The sequence below is a fragment of the Mesoplodon densirostris genome, chromosome 18 (assembly GCF_025265405.1).
Source record: "Mesoplodon densirostris isolate mMesDen1 chromosome 18, mMesDen1 primary haplotype, whole genome shotgun sequence".
Taxonomy (NCBI): domain Eukaryota; kingdom Metazoa; phylum Chordata; class Mammalia; order Artiodactyla; family Ziphiidae; genus Mesoplodon; species Mesoplodon densirostris.
Window position 1 is genome coordinate 56,513,584 of NC_082678.1, and position 14,092 is coordinate 56,527,675.

The following is a 14,092-nucleotide window of genomic DNA, read 5'->3' on the forward strand; positions in this document are numbered from 1 at the left end:
TAGTTTGCCTGCACTAACTTGGAAACCACGCTGTATGATCCTGGGCAATTCACGGATGCGATACCCACCTCTTCGGGGCGCTGGGATTGAACGCGGTGAGGTGTTCACGCACACGGCCAGCCCCACTCAGTCCTGATCCCTGCCGGGCTCCGTTCCCGCGCAGCGAGCCGGCGGGCCCCCGCGTCTCTCAGGGATGGGAGGGGCGAGTGGGGCCAGTCCCCGATTCCCCCATCTGCCGGGAGGGGGAGGCGCCCGGCCGGCCGTACACCGCCTCCGGAGAAAGGGCCCACGGCCACCCGGGACCCGCCCGCCCTCTAGCCGCTGGGCCCCGAATGGCAGAGCGGCGCTCGGACCATCTGCATCGCCTCACGTCGCCCCGCCCCGCGCCGCTCTCCCATTGGTTGTCGCCGGGCCCTCCCGGCCCGCGCCTCTCCTGGCTGCCACCCGGACCGCGCCGCCGCCGGGAGCGGGGTCGGAGGTGAACGGCCTCGAGTAACCCCGGACGTAGTCACCTCACGGGGCTCGCCGGCTGAGGTGGGAGCGGGGGCGGGGCGGGGCCGGTGCCGTGAAGCCCCGCCCCTCCCCCGTGTGCCGGGCCGGCCTGGTGCTGCGCGCCTGTCAGCCATCGCCGGAGCTGCCGGCGTCTCCTCCCGCCCAGCACCGCCTCCGCGCAGGGGCTCCGGTACCGCCGGACCTCGGACGCCGCCGCCGCCGCCGCCTTGAGGTGAGGGGAGGGCCGCCCCGGAGCCTGCGACCCGGGACCGGGAGAGGCTGGGCCCCGGGGAGGGGCGGCGGCTGCGAGGGGCCGCCTCCCATCTTCCGCCGCACGCGGCCCGGGCTCCATCCCGTCCGGACCCGGTGCTTGGCAGCCCAGCCCTCCCCGCAGCTCTGGGGCCTCGAGTTCCCCCCTGGGGAGACCTGGAGGGGCCTGGGGTCTCCGGGCGTGGGAACTCAGACCCCGGAACTGGGAGGCGTACAGCCCAGGGCCTCTAGGAAGGGGCTGGTGAGACTGCCTGGAGCGGGTCCCCTCATCCTCCCGCCCCAGCCCCGGCGTGGTCTGATCCCTTCCAGACCCCTGTCTCTAATGGGACCCTGCGCTCGGGAAAGGGAGAGGACCCACGTGGGAGGGGGATGTTGAGGGTTGGGTTCCGTTGCGCTGGAACTTTGCTTCTTTTGCAGAGTGAGGTGTGGGGCGCAGAGACCCGGGTTTCTGTTGCTCTCGCTGTGTCTTTGTATCGTGGTGGGAGCCAGGGCCGGGCGAGGTGTCCCTTGCCAGTTCCTGCTCCCAGGGTTTTATTATGTTTTCTGTGTGGGACGTAGTAAAGGTACATGCCTGCTCTTAACTCTATCCCTCACGTTTGCCATACTTACCAAGGGAAGCTATCGGAGATAGGACGTCGCAAGGTGGTGTGAGGCTAATGATTCCAGAGGAAAACGTGCCTGAAGGTCTTGCCCGGGTCAGCGCCAACATTATTTTTGGACTTGGACGCGGGAAAGTGGCCACTAGCCGACACTTGGAATCAGCTCTAAATATCAGGGACTCCAAGTAGGCCTTGTGGGTTTTATAGAAACAAGTAAGAATAAGCTAAAAACTGCTCAGGTTGCCGAAATACTTTAACTTTAGGTGTTTTTGTTTGGGGGTTTAAGATTGAAATCAAAAGACCCCAGGATTCCTGATTCCATTTCTCCTTAAGCAGTGTTTCAGTAATTTCCCAATGTGTGGAACAAACCTAATAGCCTAGTCTTGAGTCTCAGAAGTTGGTCCCCCTTGACTCTCTGTTTTCATTCTTTTTTTTCTCCCAGTCTACAGTGCAGATTGAGAAGCATGCTTCGGTTACAAGCTTTCTTCTTCCTGGGGGTTGGGGGGGGGCTAGGAATTCTCTGCTTTGTCTCTTGCTTCTTGGTGAGGATGCCTTGGATGTCTGTGAGGAGAAGGCTTTCTGTGCTGCCTGTTTGATAGGCACTTTTAAAAAAGCACTGTGGTCTAATAGAGCAGGATGCCTGCTTACTACAAAGTAGCAACTCTCTTCTCCTGCCTCAGTCTCCTCATTTCCAATAACAGGAGGACTCTTGTGACTCCAGAAAAATTAGCAAACATTGTAAAATGGCATATGAAAGATGTCAAAGGCAAAGAATTTATGAAGTCCCCTGTGTTTACGTGTTGTAAAAGTTTTGTTTTGAATTACCAGTGCAGAATAGAAATACGTCTAGCGTAAGATTTAATTATTTTTAAAGTTTGAAGAAATATTGAGAAATTGTGACATTTGGCTTAATGATCTTATAGTTCAGATGACTAGGTTATGTCAGAGAACTGGCATTGCGAACGCCAGCCTTAAAGCTCTCTCCAGATCCTTACCTTTTCAAAGTGCTGTGGACATGGTTCACGTGTAGATCACTACGTAACATTCTATTTCCTTTTCAGTCAATGACTAGGAAACTTTTTTTTCCCATTAATTAATTAATTTTTGGCTGCGTTGGGTCTTCCTTGCTGCGCGCAGGCTTTCTCTAGTTGCAGCGAGTCGGGGCTACGCTTCGTTGTGGTGTGCGGGCTTCTCACTGCAGTGGCTTCTCTTGTTGCAGAGCACGGGCTCTAGGCGCGCGGGCTTCAGTAGTTGCGGTACACGGGCTCAGTAGTTGTGGCTCGCGGGCTCTAGAGCACAGGCTTGGTAGTTGTGGCACACGGGCTTAGCTGCTCCGCGGTATGTGGGATCCTCCCGGACCAGGGCTCGAACCTGTGTCTCCTGCATTGGCAGGCGGATTCTTAACCACTGTGCCACCAGGGAAGCTCTAGGAAACTTTTTTACCTGTCACACAGACTGGTTTAACACGTCTGGGGCTAGTGGTTTTTTTGTTAAAAAAAAATTTTTTTTTTGATAGCTAATATCCTAAAAGTCTTGGTTGAGAAAAGAAGTAAATTAAAATAAAAATTATTGGAATTTAGTATTTCTAGTTGGAGGAGTCTTTTTACAATTCAGAAAAAGGGTTTTATATCATTATCTAACATGTTCTTAAAGATTAATAATAATAGCAGATACGCATCAAGCGTCTTTCCAAGCCCTTAAAACAATAAGATTGTGAAGAAGTAAATGAACACCAAACACTCACTGGCCAAAAAACATTTAACTATTGAGGTGAGTAACATTTTTAAAGGAAGCCTTCATTGATCTTCCACTTTAGCAGATTATTGCTTAACTCATTTTTTGTTTGTTTCACTAATTTTAAAATTTAGTGAGTATTCGCTACTTTACTTGGATCTAATGGACTATGTGAGATGATATTAAATAGAGGAAACTATGACAAGTAGTGTCATAAGGCCACTTCACTTACACAAAGAGTATGAATCTGATTGATAGGGCATAGGTTTTTATGAGTTCAACAAGTCAGTCTTACTGTGTATGCTCTAATGATACCCAGTTCTCTTACCAGTTTGTTATTTACTCACGCTACCATAAAGCCATTTAGCTTCTAGTCTCAGGATGTTTAAGGAAGCAAGTGAAAAGAGACTTCAACAACAAGGAATGTTAATGCCTTACCCAAAGGTTGGTGGTCCCAGTTGGTTCGGCCTTCCAATGATGTTATTTGGGACTTAGGCTTATTCCATCCTTTCAGCATGCTGCACTCGCCCTCCTTTATATAACGAACCACAGTAGTGTTTACCATCACATGACATCAAGGATTGAAATTGCATGGCAGAGTGGTCATCCCAGACAGAATAAGCTTGTATAATGGTTTTCATTTTTGGAAATGGTAACATGAAGTTTGAAAATTCTGAATGAATTCATGGAGTTAAGTTTGAAAAGCAGACTCAGTTTTAGAGAATTTTTTTCAGGAAGTATAAGGTTTCATTTATGAATATTTGGCTATCTCCTATGGTAGAAATAGAGAGTACACTCACTAATGGAGTTCCTAAAAATTACCCTTTGTTTTTGTAGACTGCTCAAATCTGTCCTTAAGTCATATAAGTTGGCACACATGTATATGTATGTATTTATACACATACCAAGTTGGGGGGTTAGTAGATTGATAGGAGCTTGATTAGTTCTTAAGTTTACTAGGTGTTATATCAGTAAATTGGCATCAAGATTACAGATAGCTGGGTTGCTTGTGTTTTGTGCTTCAGCATTTAGTAGTATTCCTGGGCCTGACAAGGCAAGCCGTTTAATTTCCCTTTGATTCCATTTTATAAAAATCCAAGTACTGAAGAGAACTTTTAGTTTTTGAATGTACCTTAGGATTTTTCTAGTCCAGCTTTACACTTAATATGAAAATATTTTATCTGATACTCCTGTTGAAAACTTCCAGCTATTCATTGAGGAGACGACAGAGTCAGTTACACAGTAACACATATTAATAAATGAGTGAATGACATGCCAGTTGTCTACTTAAATGCTCAGGCAGATATGAGATAAGGAGTCAGCGTAGCATGAAACCAATGGGTAAAGCTTTTTATTAAACTTATTTAAAATCTTTAGTTATGCTAATACATAAGTAATATGTTCACATAGTTCAAAAAAATTTTTTTTTTTTTGCGGTATGCGGGCCTCTCACTGTTGTGGCCTCTCCCGTTGCGGAGCACAGGCTCCAGACGCGCAGGCCCAGTGGCCATGGCTCACGGGCCCAGCCGCTCCGCGGCATGTGGAATCCTCCTGGACCGGGGCACGAACCCGTGTCCCCTGCATCGGTAGGCGGATTCTCAACCACTGCGCCACCAGGGAAGCCCCAGTTCAAAATTTTAAATGTACAAAAGCATATACAGTGACAGGCTCTGTCCTAACTTTGTCTTGCAGCCACTCAGTTCCCCTTACCAGAGTCAAGCAGTGTTATTTATTTCTTATTATAATTTCTTAATAGTAATTATCAGACATGTTAATTTAAATTTAAAGTTAATTATTTCTTAATAATTACCAAAGATTTTATTCATATTCAAACAGATGCTCATGTATTCTCTTCCCACTCTGCCAATTTTTTAATACAAATTATACATACTTTACACACCATTCTTCATCTTTGGTTTCTTCACTTAACGTTATAGGTTGAAGTGTTTACATTTTTATTTTCATCAAAGTGCTATGTGTACATAGTTTAAAAGTCATATTGGGTCTCCCCTGGTGGCGCAGTGGTTAACAGTCTGCCTGCCAATTCAGGGGACATGGTTCGATCCCTGGTCCGGGGAGATCCCACATGCCGTGGAGCAACTAAGCCCGTGCGCCACAACTGCTGAACCTGCGCTCTAGAGCCCGTGAGCCACAGCTACTGAACCCGCGTGCCACAACTACTGAAGCCCTCGCACCTAGAGCCCGTGCTCTGCAACAAGAGAAGCCACTGCAATGAGAAGACCGCTCACCGCAACGAAGAGTAGCCCCCGCTCGCCGCAACTAGAGAAAGCCCGCAGGCAGGAGCGAAGAACCAACACAGCCAAAAATAAGTAAATAAATAAATTTATTAACAAAATAAAAAAATAAAAGTCATATTGTTCCACAAAGTTTGTTACAATAAAACAGCAGTCCTTAGCCCCTTCCCACTTTCATTTATTTTAGCTGATGTATTTCTTACACCCCTTTGTCTGTAAATAAAAAACTGGTCTTCCTACATCTTGATTTTTCATTTTTAGGTATTACCTATTGGATTCCTACTGTGGAAGATGAGGATTTGGTTCTCTTTCCTCTCCTTACCCTCACTGTTCACTTTGCCTTTCCCATCTCCCACCATCAACTACCCAGTCAAGTTATGTTGTAACTTTTGTCCTATCAATATTCAGTCTTTACAGTATTATGAATGTGTAACTGCTATACACAATATGGTTGCATACAATCCCATGATTTCTTTCCTGTACAACTCTTTCCTTGGAGTTAATAATGGTCTTGATTTTTTTTTTTGCTTAGTTTTCTCTGTACCGATCTGTCATTTATTCAACCTTACTCTTCATCATTTTCTAAATCTCTGAGAATGTTGAGATGATCAGCTATTCTATTAATTTTTATCTTCTGTAAAATCTCTTTTAGAGTCTTCTGACTGGCTCCAACCTATAAATTGTCTGCCTTCTACTTCCAGTACATAGCTGTTGTCCTGGCTTACTCTTCACTGTCATTCTGGGGGCTCTCTTTATTTCTACTCTGCTATGGAGAAATTATTTCCCATGTTTTCCCCATTATTGGTTTATTCCCTCATTTTGGTGGAGAATATTCTCCAGTGGCATCCTGAGAAAGAGTGCATGGGAGGTAAATATTTTTCCACTTACATTATAGATTCCCCAAATCTAACGTTCATATAATATCTAATATATAGTCATACAGTATGTAATATATATATATATATATTTTTTTTTAAGTTTCTGCACTTGACCCAGTAATGTCCTTTATAACTGTGTATGTTTTTTGTTTTTGTTTTTGTTTTTGGCCAAGCTGTGCAGCTTGCAGGATCTTAGTTCCCCAATCAGGGATTGAACTCAGCAGTGAAAGCCCTGAGTCCTAACCACTGGACTGAGGGAATTCCCTATAACTGTATGTTTTAATTAATGATCCAGTCAAGGATCATTTACTACACTTGGTTCTCAAGTGTATTTAGTCTCCTTAATGTAGAACAGTCACCCTACTCTTTTTTTGTCTTTCATAGCATTTATCTTTCCTTGACATTTTTAAAGAGTCCAAGTCAGTTGTCTTGTAAAAGTTCCTATAACCTGGGTTTGTTTGACAATTTCATCATTATTAGATTGAAGTTAACCATCTTTGTGAAAAATACTACATTTGTAGTATCGTATACTTCTAACTGCATCACACCAAGAAGCACCTAATGTCCATTTGTCCTGTTATTGGTGAAGTTTAGTTTGAACACCCAGTTATGATGGTGTCCATCATATTTCTTCATTGTAAAAATCCCTGTTCCCTTTTGTAATTAATATGTAATCTGTGAGGTGACCTTCCAATTTTTTTGTTGTGGTAAAATATATATAACATAAAATTTACCATCTTTTAAAAAAATATTTATTTATTTATTTTTGGCTGAGTTGGGTCTTCGTTGCTGTGCAGGGGCTTTCTATAGTTGCAGTGAGCGGGGGCTACTCTTGCATGCGGTGCATGGGCTTCTCATTGCAGTGCCTTTTCTTGTTGTGGAGCATGGGCTCTAGGCATGTGGCCTTCAGTAGTTGTGGCTCGCGGGCTCTAGGGTGCAGGCTCAGTAGTTGTGGTGCACGAGCTTAGTTGCTCCGCGGCATGTGGGATCTTCCTGGACCAGGGCTTGAACCCATGTCCACTGAATTGGCAGGCGGATTCTTAACCACTGCACCACCAGGGAAGCCCGAAGGGGAGCTACTCTTCATTGCTGTGAGTGGGATTCTTATTACGGTGGCTTCTCTTGTTGCAGAGCACGGGCTCTAGGTGCGCAGGCTTCAGTAGTTGTGGCACGTGGGCTCAGTAGTTGTGGTGCACAGGCTTAGTTGCTCTGCGGCATGTGGGATCTTCTCGGACCAGGGATTGAACCTGTGTCCCCTGCATTGGCAGGTGGATTCTTAACCACTGTGCCACCAGGGAAGTCCTAAAATTTACCATCTTATCCATTTAAGAATGTACAGTTTGGTATTAAATACATTCATAATGCTGTGCAACTATCACTGCCATCTATCTCCAGAACTTTTTTCACCTTGTAAAACTGAACCTCTATACCCTTTAAACAATAACTCATTTTCCCCTCCCTCAGCCCCCATCAACCACCATTCTACTTTCGGTCTATGATTTTGACTACTCTAAGTACCTCATATAAGTGGAGTCATACAGTATTTGTCTTTTTGTGACTGACTTATTTCATCCTCAAGGTTTATTCACTTTGTAGCATATTCCTTTTTTTTTTTTTTTTTTTGCGGTATGCGGGCCTCTCACTGCTGCGGCCTCTCCCGCTGCGGAGCACAGGCTCCGGACGCGCAGGCTCAGCAGCTATGGCTCACGGGCCCAGCCACTCCGCGGCATGTGGGATCTTCCCAGACCGGGGCACGAACCCGTGTCCCCTGCATCGGCAGGCGGACTCTCAACCACTGCGCCACCAGGGAAGCCCTGTTTTCTGTGTTTTTGATAGTAGTCATCCTAATTACTGTGGAGTGGCTTCTCATTTTAGTTCTGATTTGTATTTCCCTAATGATAAGTAATTTGAGGATATTGATGTTGTGCTTATTGGCCATTCGTATGTCTTTGGAGAGAAGTCTCTTCAAGTCCTTTACCCATTTTTGAATTGGGTTTATGTTTTTTAAAAATATTTGTTTATTTATTTTTGGCTGTGTTGGGTCTTAGTTGTGGCACACGAAATCATATTTTTTTGTCGCAGCACGTGGGCTGTTCACTGTGGTGCACAAGCTTCTCTCTAGTTGTGGTGAACACGGGCTTAGTAGTTGCGGTGCATGGGCTTAGTTGCCTCGCGACATGTGGGATCTTAGTTCCCCGACCAGGGATCAAACACATGTCCCCTGCATTGGAAGGTGGAGTCTTAACCACTGGACCACCAGGGAAGTCCCTGAACTGGGTTGTTTTTCGTTGTTGAGTTTTAGGAGTTCTCTATATATTCTGGATATTAATCCCTTATCAGATATATGATTTGCAAATATATTCTCCCATTCTTTGGATTACCTTTTAACCCTGTTGATAGAGTCTTTTAATGTGCAAACTTTTTTTAATTTTTAAGAAGTCCAATTTGTCTATTTTTTTTCCTTTGTTACCTGTGCTTTTGATGGCATAGCCAAGAAATCTTTGCCAAATCCAATGTTGTGAAGCTTTTGTTCTATGTTTTCTTCTAAGCGTTTTATGTCTTACGTTAGGTCTTTGATTCATTTGAGTTAAATTTTGTATATGGTGTTAGGTAAGTATCCAACTTCATTTGTTTGCATGTGGAGATCCAGTTTTCCCAGCACCATTTGTTGAAAAAGGTGTCCTTTCCCCATTAAATGGTCTTGACACCCTTGTCAAATATCATTTGACCAAAAATGCAAGGGTTTATTTCTGGATCTCTACTCTATTCCACTGGTCTTTATGTCTGTCTTTATGCCAATACCATATGGTTTTGATTACAGTAGTTTTGTAGCAGGTCTTGAAATCAGAAGCGTGAGTCCTCCATTTTGTTCTTTTTCAAGATTGTTTTGGCTATTCAGGATCCCTTGAGATTCCATATGAATTTTAGGATACGTTTTTCCTATTTCTGCAAAAAATGTCCTTGAGATTTTGATAGGAATTGCATTGAATTTGTAGGTCACTTTGGGCAGTATTGATATTTTCACAATATTCAGTCTTCCAGTCCATGAACATGGCATGTGTTTCCATTTATTTATGTCTTTAATTTCTGTGAGCAGTGTTTTATAGTTTTCATTGTACAAGTCTTTCATCTCCTTGGTTAAGTTAATTCCTATGTATTTTATTCTTTTTGTTGCCATTGTAAATGGAATTGTTTTTGTAATTTCCTTTTCAGATTGTTCATTGTTAGTGTATAAAAAATGCAACTGATTTTTGTGTGTTGACTGTATCCTGCCACTTTGCTGAATTCATTTATTAGCTCTAACAGTTTATGTTTTTATTTTTGTGTTATGGTGTGTGTAGAAACTTTAGAGATATTTACACTTAAGATCATATCACCTGCAGAGATAATTATATTTCTTCCCTTTGCATTTGGATGTCTTTTACCTTTTTTTTCTTACCTAATCACTCTGGCTAGAACTTCTGTTTTGAATAGAAATTGTAAAAATGGACATCCTTGCTGTATTTCTGATCTTAGAGGAAAGCTTTTAGTCTCTCATCATTGAGTATGATGTTGCTGTGGGGTTTTCCTATATGACCTTTTTTAAAAATTTTTATTTATTTATTTTTGGCTGTGCTGGGTCTTTGTTGCTGCTCGTGGGCTTTCTCTAGTTGCGGTGAGCGGGGGCTACTCTTCGTGGCGGTGCGTGGGCTTCTCATTGAGGTGGCTCCTCTTGTTGCGGAGCACGGGCTCTAGGCATGCGGCCTTCAGTAGTTGTGGCTTGCAAGTTCTAGATCGCAGCCTTGTAGTTCTGGTGCATGGGCTTAGTTGCGCCGCGGCATGTGGGATCTTCCCTGCCCGGGGCTTGAACCCATGTCCCCTGCATTGGCAGGTGTATTCTTAACCACTGCACCACCAGGGAAGCCCTTGTTGAGTGTTTTTATCATGAAAGTGTGTTGAATTTTATCAAATGCTTTTTCTGTATTAATTGAGATGATCATGTGAGTGTTTTTTCCCTTCATTCTGATAATGTGGTGTATTGCATTGATTTATGTATGTTGAATCATCTTTGCATTCTAGGAATCCAGTGGAATCCTTGCATCCCAGTTGTTGATGGTGTATAAGCCTTTTAATACGCTGCTGAAGTCTATTTGCTAGTTTCTTGTTGAGGATGTTAATAAGGAATATTAGTCTTTAGCTTTCCTTTCTTATAATGTCTTTGTCTTTGGTATCAGAATAACTGTGACCTCATAGAATGAGTTAGGAAGTGTTCTCTTCAATTTTTTGGAAAAGTTTGAGAAGAATTGATACTAGTTCTTCTTTAATTGTTTGGTAGAATTCACCAGGGAAGCCATCAGATCCAGGGCTTTTCTTCATTAGTATATAGGAATGCCAGAGATTTCTGTGCATTAATTTTGTATCCTGCAACTTTACCAAATTCATTGATTAGCTCTAGTAGTTTTCTGGTAGCATCTTTAGGATTCTCTATGTATAGTATCATGTCATCTGCAAACAGTGACAGCTTTACTTCTTCTTTTCCCATTTGGATTCCTTTTATTTCCTTTTCTTCTCTGATTGCTGTGGCTAAAACTTCCAAAACTATGTTGAATAAGAGTGGTGAGAGTGGGCAACCTTGTCTTGTTCCTGATCTTAGTGGACAGGGCTTTTCTTCATTGGGACATTTTTGATTAGTGTTCTCCTTACCAGTTATAGGTCTATTCAGATTTTCTATTTCTTTGTGATTTAGTTTTGGTATATTTTTGTTTCTAGGACTTTATCCATTTCATCTAGGTTATTCAATTTGTTGGTATACAGTTCATAGTACTCTCTTACAATCCTTTTCCTTTCTGTAGAATAAGTAGTGATGTGCCCACTTTCATTTCTGATTTTAGTAATTTGAGTCTTCTATCTTTTTTTCATAGTCAGTCTAGTAAAGGATGTCAATTTTGTTGATCATTTCAGAGAAACAACTTTGGTTTCATTGATCTTTTTCTCTATTGTTTTTCTATTTTCTATTCCATTTCTCTCTGCTCTAGTCTTTATTGTTTCCTTCCTTCTGGTAGCTTTGGGTTTAGTTTGCTCTTCTTTTTCTTGTTCCTTAAGTTTTAAAGTTATGTTGTTGATTTGAAATCTTTCTTTCTTTCTTTTTTCTTTTTTTTGGCCACGCCATGTGGCTTGCAGGATCTTAGTTCCCTGACTAGGGATTGAACCCAGGCCATGGAAGTGAAAGCGCCGAGTCCTAACCATTCGGCTGCCAGGGAGCTCCCTCTTGTTTTTTAACGGAAATGTTTGTAACTGTAATGTTCTCCCTTATTTCTACTTTCACTGCATCCCATGAGTTTTGGTGTGGTTTGTTTTCATTTGTCATTAAGTATTTTCTAATTTTCCTTGTGATTTCTTCTTTGATCCATTGGTTGTTTAAAAGCGTGTTGTTTAATTTCCACAGTTTCTTCCAGTTTTCCTTCAGTTGTTGATTTTTAATTTCATCCTGTTGCAGACAGAGAAGGTACTTTGTATGACATCTATCTTTTAAAACCTATTGAGACTTAATTTGTGGCCTAATGTATGCTGTCTTGGAAAATATCCCATGTGCACTTGAGAAGAATGTGTATGATATTGTTGTTGGGTGGAGTGTTCTGTGTATGTCTGCTAGATCTAGTTGCTCTATTGTGTTGTTTAAATCCTTTATTTCCTTGATTATCTCTGTCTGATTGTTCTATCCATTATTATGAGTGGGTTATTGAAGTTTCCAACTATTATTGTGGAACTGTCTGTTTCTCCCTTCAATTCTGTCAGCTTTTGCTTCATATATTTTGATGGTCATTAGGTGTATAAATGTTTATAATTATCTCTTGTATTAAACCTTTTATTTTTCTTTTGTATTTTTGTGGGGTTTTTTTTTTTTGGTGTTTAGCTGTGTTTTTATAGTGAGATGTTTAAATTTCTTTATATTTTCTTTTTTTTTTTTTTTTTTTTTTTTTGCGGTACGTGGGCCTCTCACTGTTGTGGCCTCTCCCATTGTGGAGCACAGGCTCCAGACGTGCAGGCTCAGCGGCCATGGCTCATGAGCCTAGCCGCTCCGCGGCACGTGGGATCCTCCTGGACCAGGGCACGAACCCGTGTCCCCTGCATCGGCAGGCAGACTCTCAACCACTGCGCCACCAGGGAAGCCCTTGTATATTTTCTGTAGCTATTTTCTTAGTGGTTACCATGGGCATTATGTTTAACATGCTAAATTTATAACACCATAATTTGAATTTATACTAGCTTAACTTCAATAACATACCAAAACTGTGCTCCTTTACAGGTCCGTCCTTACCTCTTTTGGTCGCTGATGTCACAAAATCACACCTTAATACACTGTGTGCCCCAAAACGTATATTAATAATTATTTTAAATGCATTAGTCTCTTAAATTATGTGAAAACAAGATTTGGAGTTACAAACCAGCGTAACAATAATACTAGTTTTTAGATTAACAATTGTTTCTTTTCTTTAAATGTATTAGTCTCTTAGATCTTGTAGAAAACAAAAAAAAAGTTATAAATCATTATTACAGTAATGCTAGTTTTTGTAATTACCCATATATTTACCATTATTGAAATCTTTACTTGTCTATATGGGTTTGAGTTACTGTCTGTGTCCTTTCATTTCACCTTGAAAGGACTCCCTTGAGCATTACTTGCAGGGGAGGTCTAGTGGTAATGTACTCTCTCAGCTTTTGTTTATCTGGGAATGTATTAATTTCTCCCTCTCTTTTGAAGGACAGCTTTGCTGGATATAGGATTCTTGGTTGATAGCTTTTTATTTTAGCTCTTTGACTATATTGGCCCACAGCCTTCTGGCCTCCAAAGTTTCTGATGAGAAATCTGCTTATAATCTTACTGAGGTTTTCTTGTATGTGATGAGTCATTTTTCTCCTGCTGCTTTCAAGATTCTCTCCATGTCTTTTGACATTTAAATGTTTGGTTATAAAGTATGTCTATGTTGGTCACTTGGAGTTTGTCTCACTTGGAGTTTGTTAAGCTTCTTTTATGTTTATATTCATGTATTTCATCAAATTTGGGAAGTTTTCAGCCATTATTTCTTCAAATATTTTCTCTGTTATTTTCTCACTTTTCCTTCTGAGAGCTCACAATACATATTTTGGTCTTCTTGATGGTGTCCCACAGCTCCCTTAGTCTCTGTTCACTTTTCTTCAATCTGTTTTCTTTCTGTTCTCAGACTTGATAATTTATATGTTCTGTCTTAAAGTTTGCAGATTCTTTCTTCTGCTTGCTCAAGTTTGCCTTTAAGTCCCCTAGTGAATTTTTTATTTCAGTTATTGTACTTTTCAGCTCCAGAATTTCTTTTTGGTTTCTTTTTAGGTTTTCTTTTTCTTTATTCCTATTTCCATTTTATTTAGACATTGTTTTCTTGACTTTCTCCCCATCTTCCTTTCGTTCCTTGAGTATCTATTAAACAGTTGTTTTAACATTTTTGTCTAGAATATCTGCTGTCTGGTATTTTTTAGGAACAGTTTCTGTTGGTTTATGTTTTTTGTGTTTTTTTTTGAAATGGCCATACTTTCCTCTTGCTTTGTATGCCTTGTGATCTTTTGTTGAAAACTGGACATTTGATTCTAATAATGTGGTAACTCTGGAAATCAGATTCTTTTTCTTCCCAGAATTTGATGCTTTCTTATTGTGATTTTTTTTTTTTTGACTGTTGTAGGCTGTCTCTATGCTGAAGGTCAACCTGAGGTATAAACTTTAGGTCTCTTCAAGTCTTTTCCTGAGTCTTCCTCTGGGCATGTTAAGTCACTTTCTAATTTTTCCCTGTATATGCAGTAGTTTTTGAATGTACTAGTGTTTAGTGTCTGGCTCCCAAATGGGGGAAAAAGGAAA

At 41.7% G+C, this 14,092-nt stretch overlaps 1 protein-coding gene across 3 annotated transcripts in view; it reads left to right on the forward strand.

Moving 5' to 3' along the window:
• The first annotated feature begins 584 nt into the window (after positions 1-584).
• The window catches only part of ACACA (acetyl-CoA carboxylase alpha), a 236,979-nt gene continuing 223,471 nt past the window's right edge, over positions 585-14,092 (forward strand). For 2 of the 3 annotated variants that reach the window (XM_060081580.1, XM_060081581.1), the window contains exon 1: positions 5,200-5,425. In XM_060081580.1, coding sequence (XP_059937563.1) covers positions 5,328-5,425 — 98 coding nt within the window. In that variant the 5' untranslated portion in view covers positions 5,200-5,327. Of the gene's footprint in view, positions 725-5,199; positions 5,426-14,092 lie in introns of those variants that run through there. The other variant, XM_060081582.1, reaches the window with a different exon arrangement.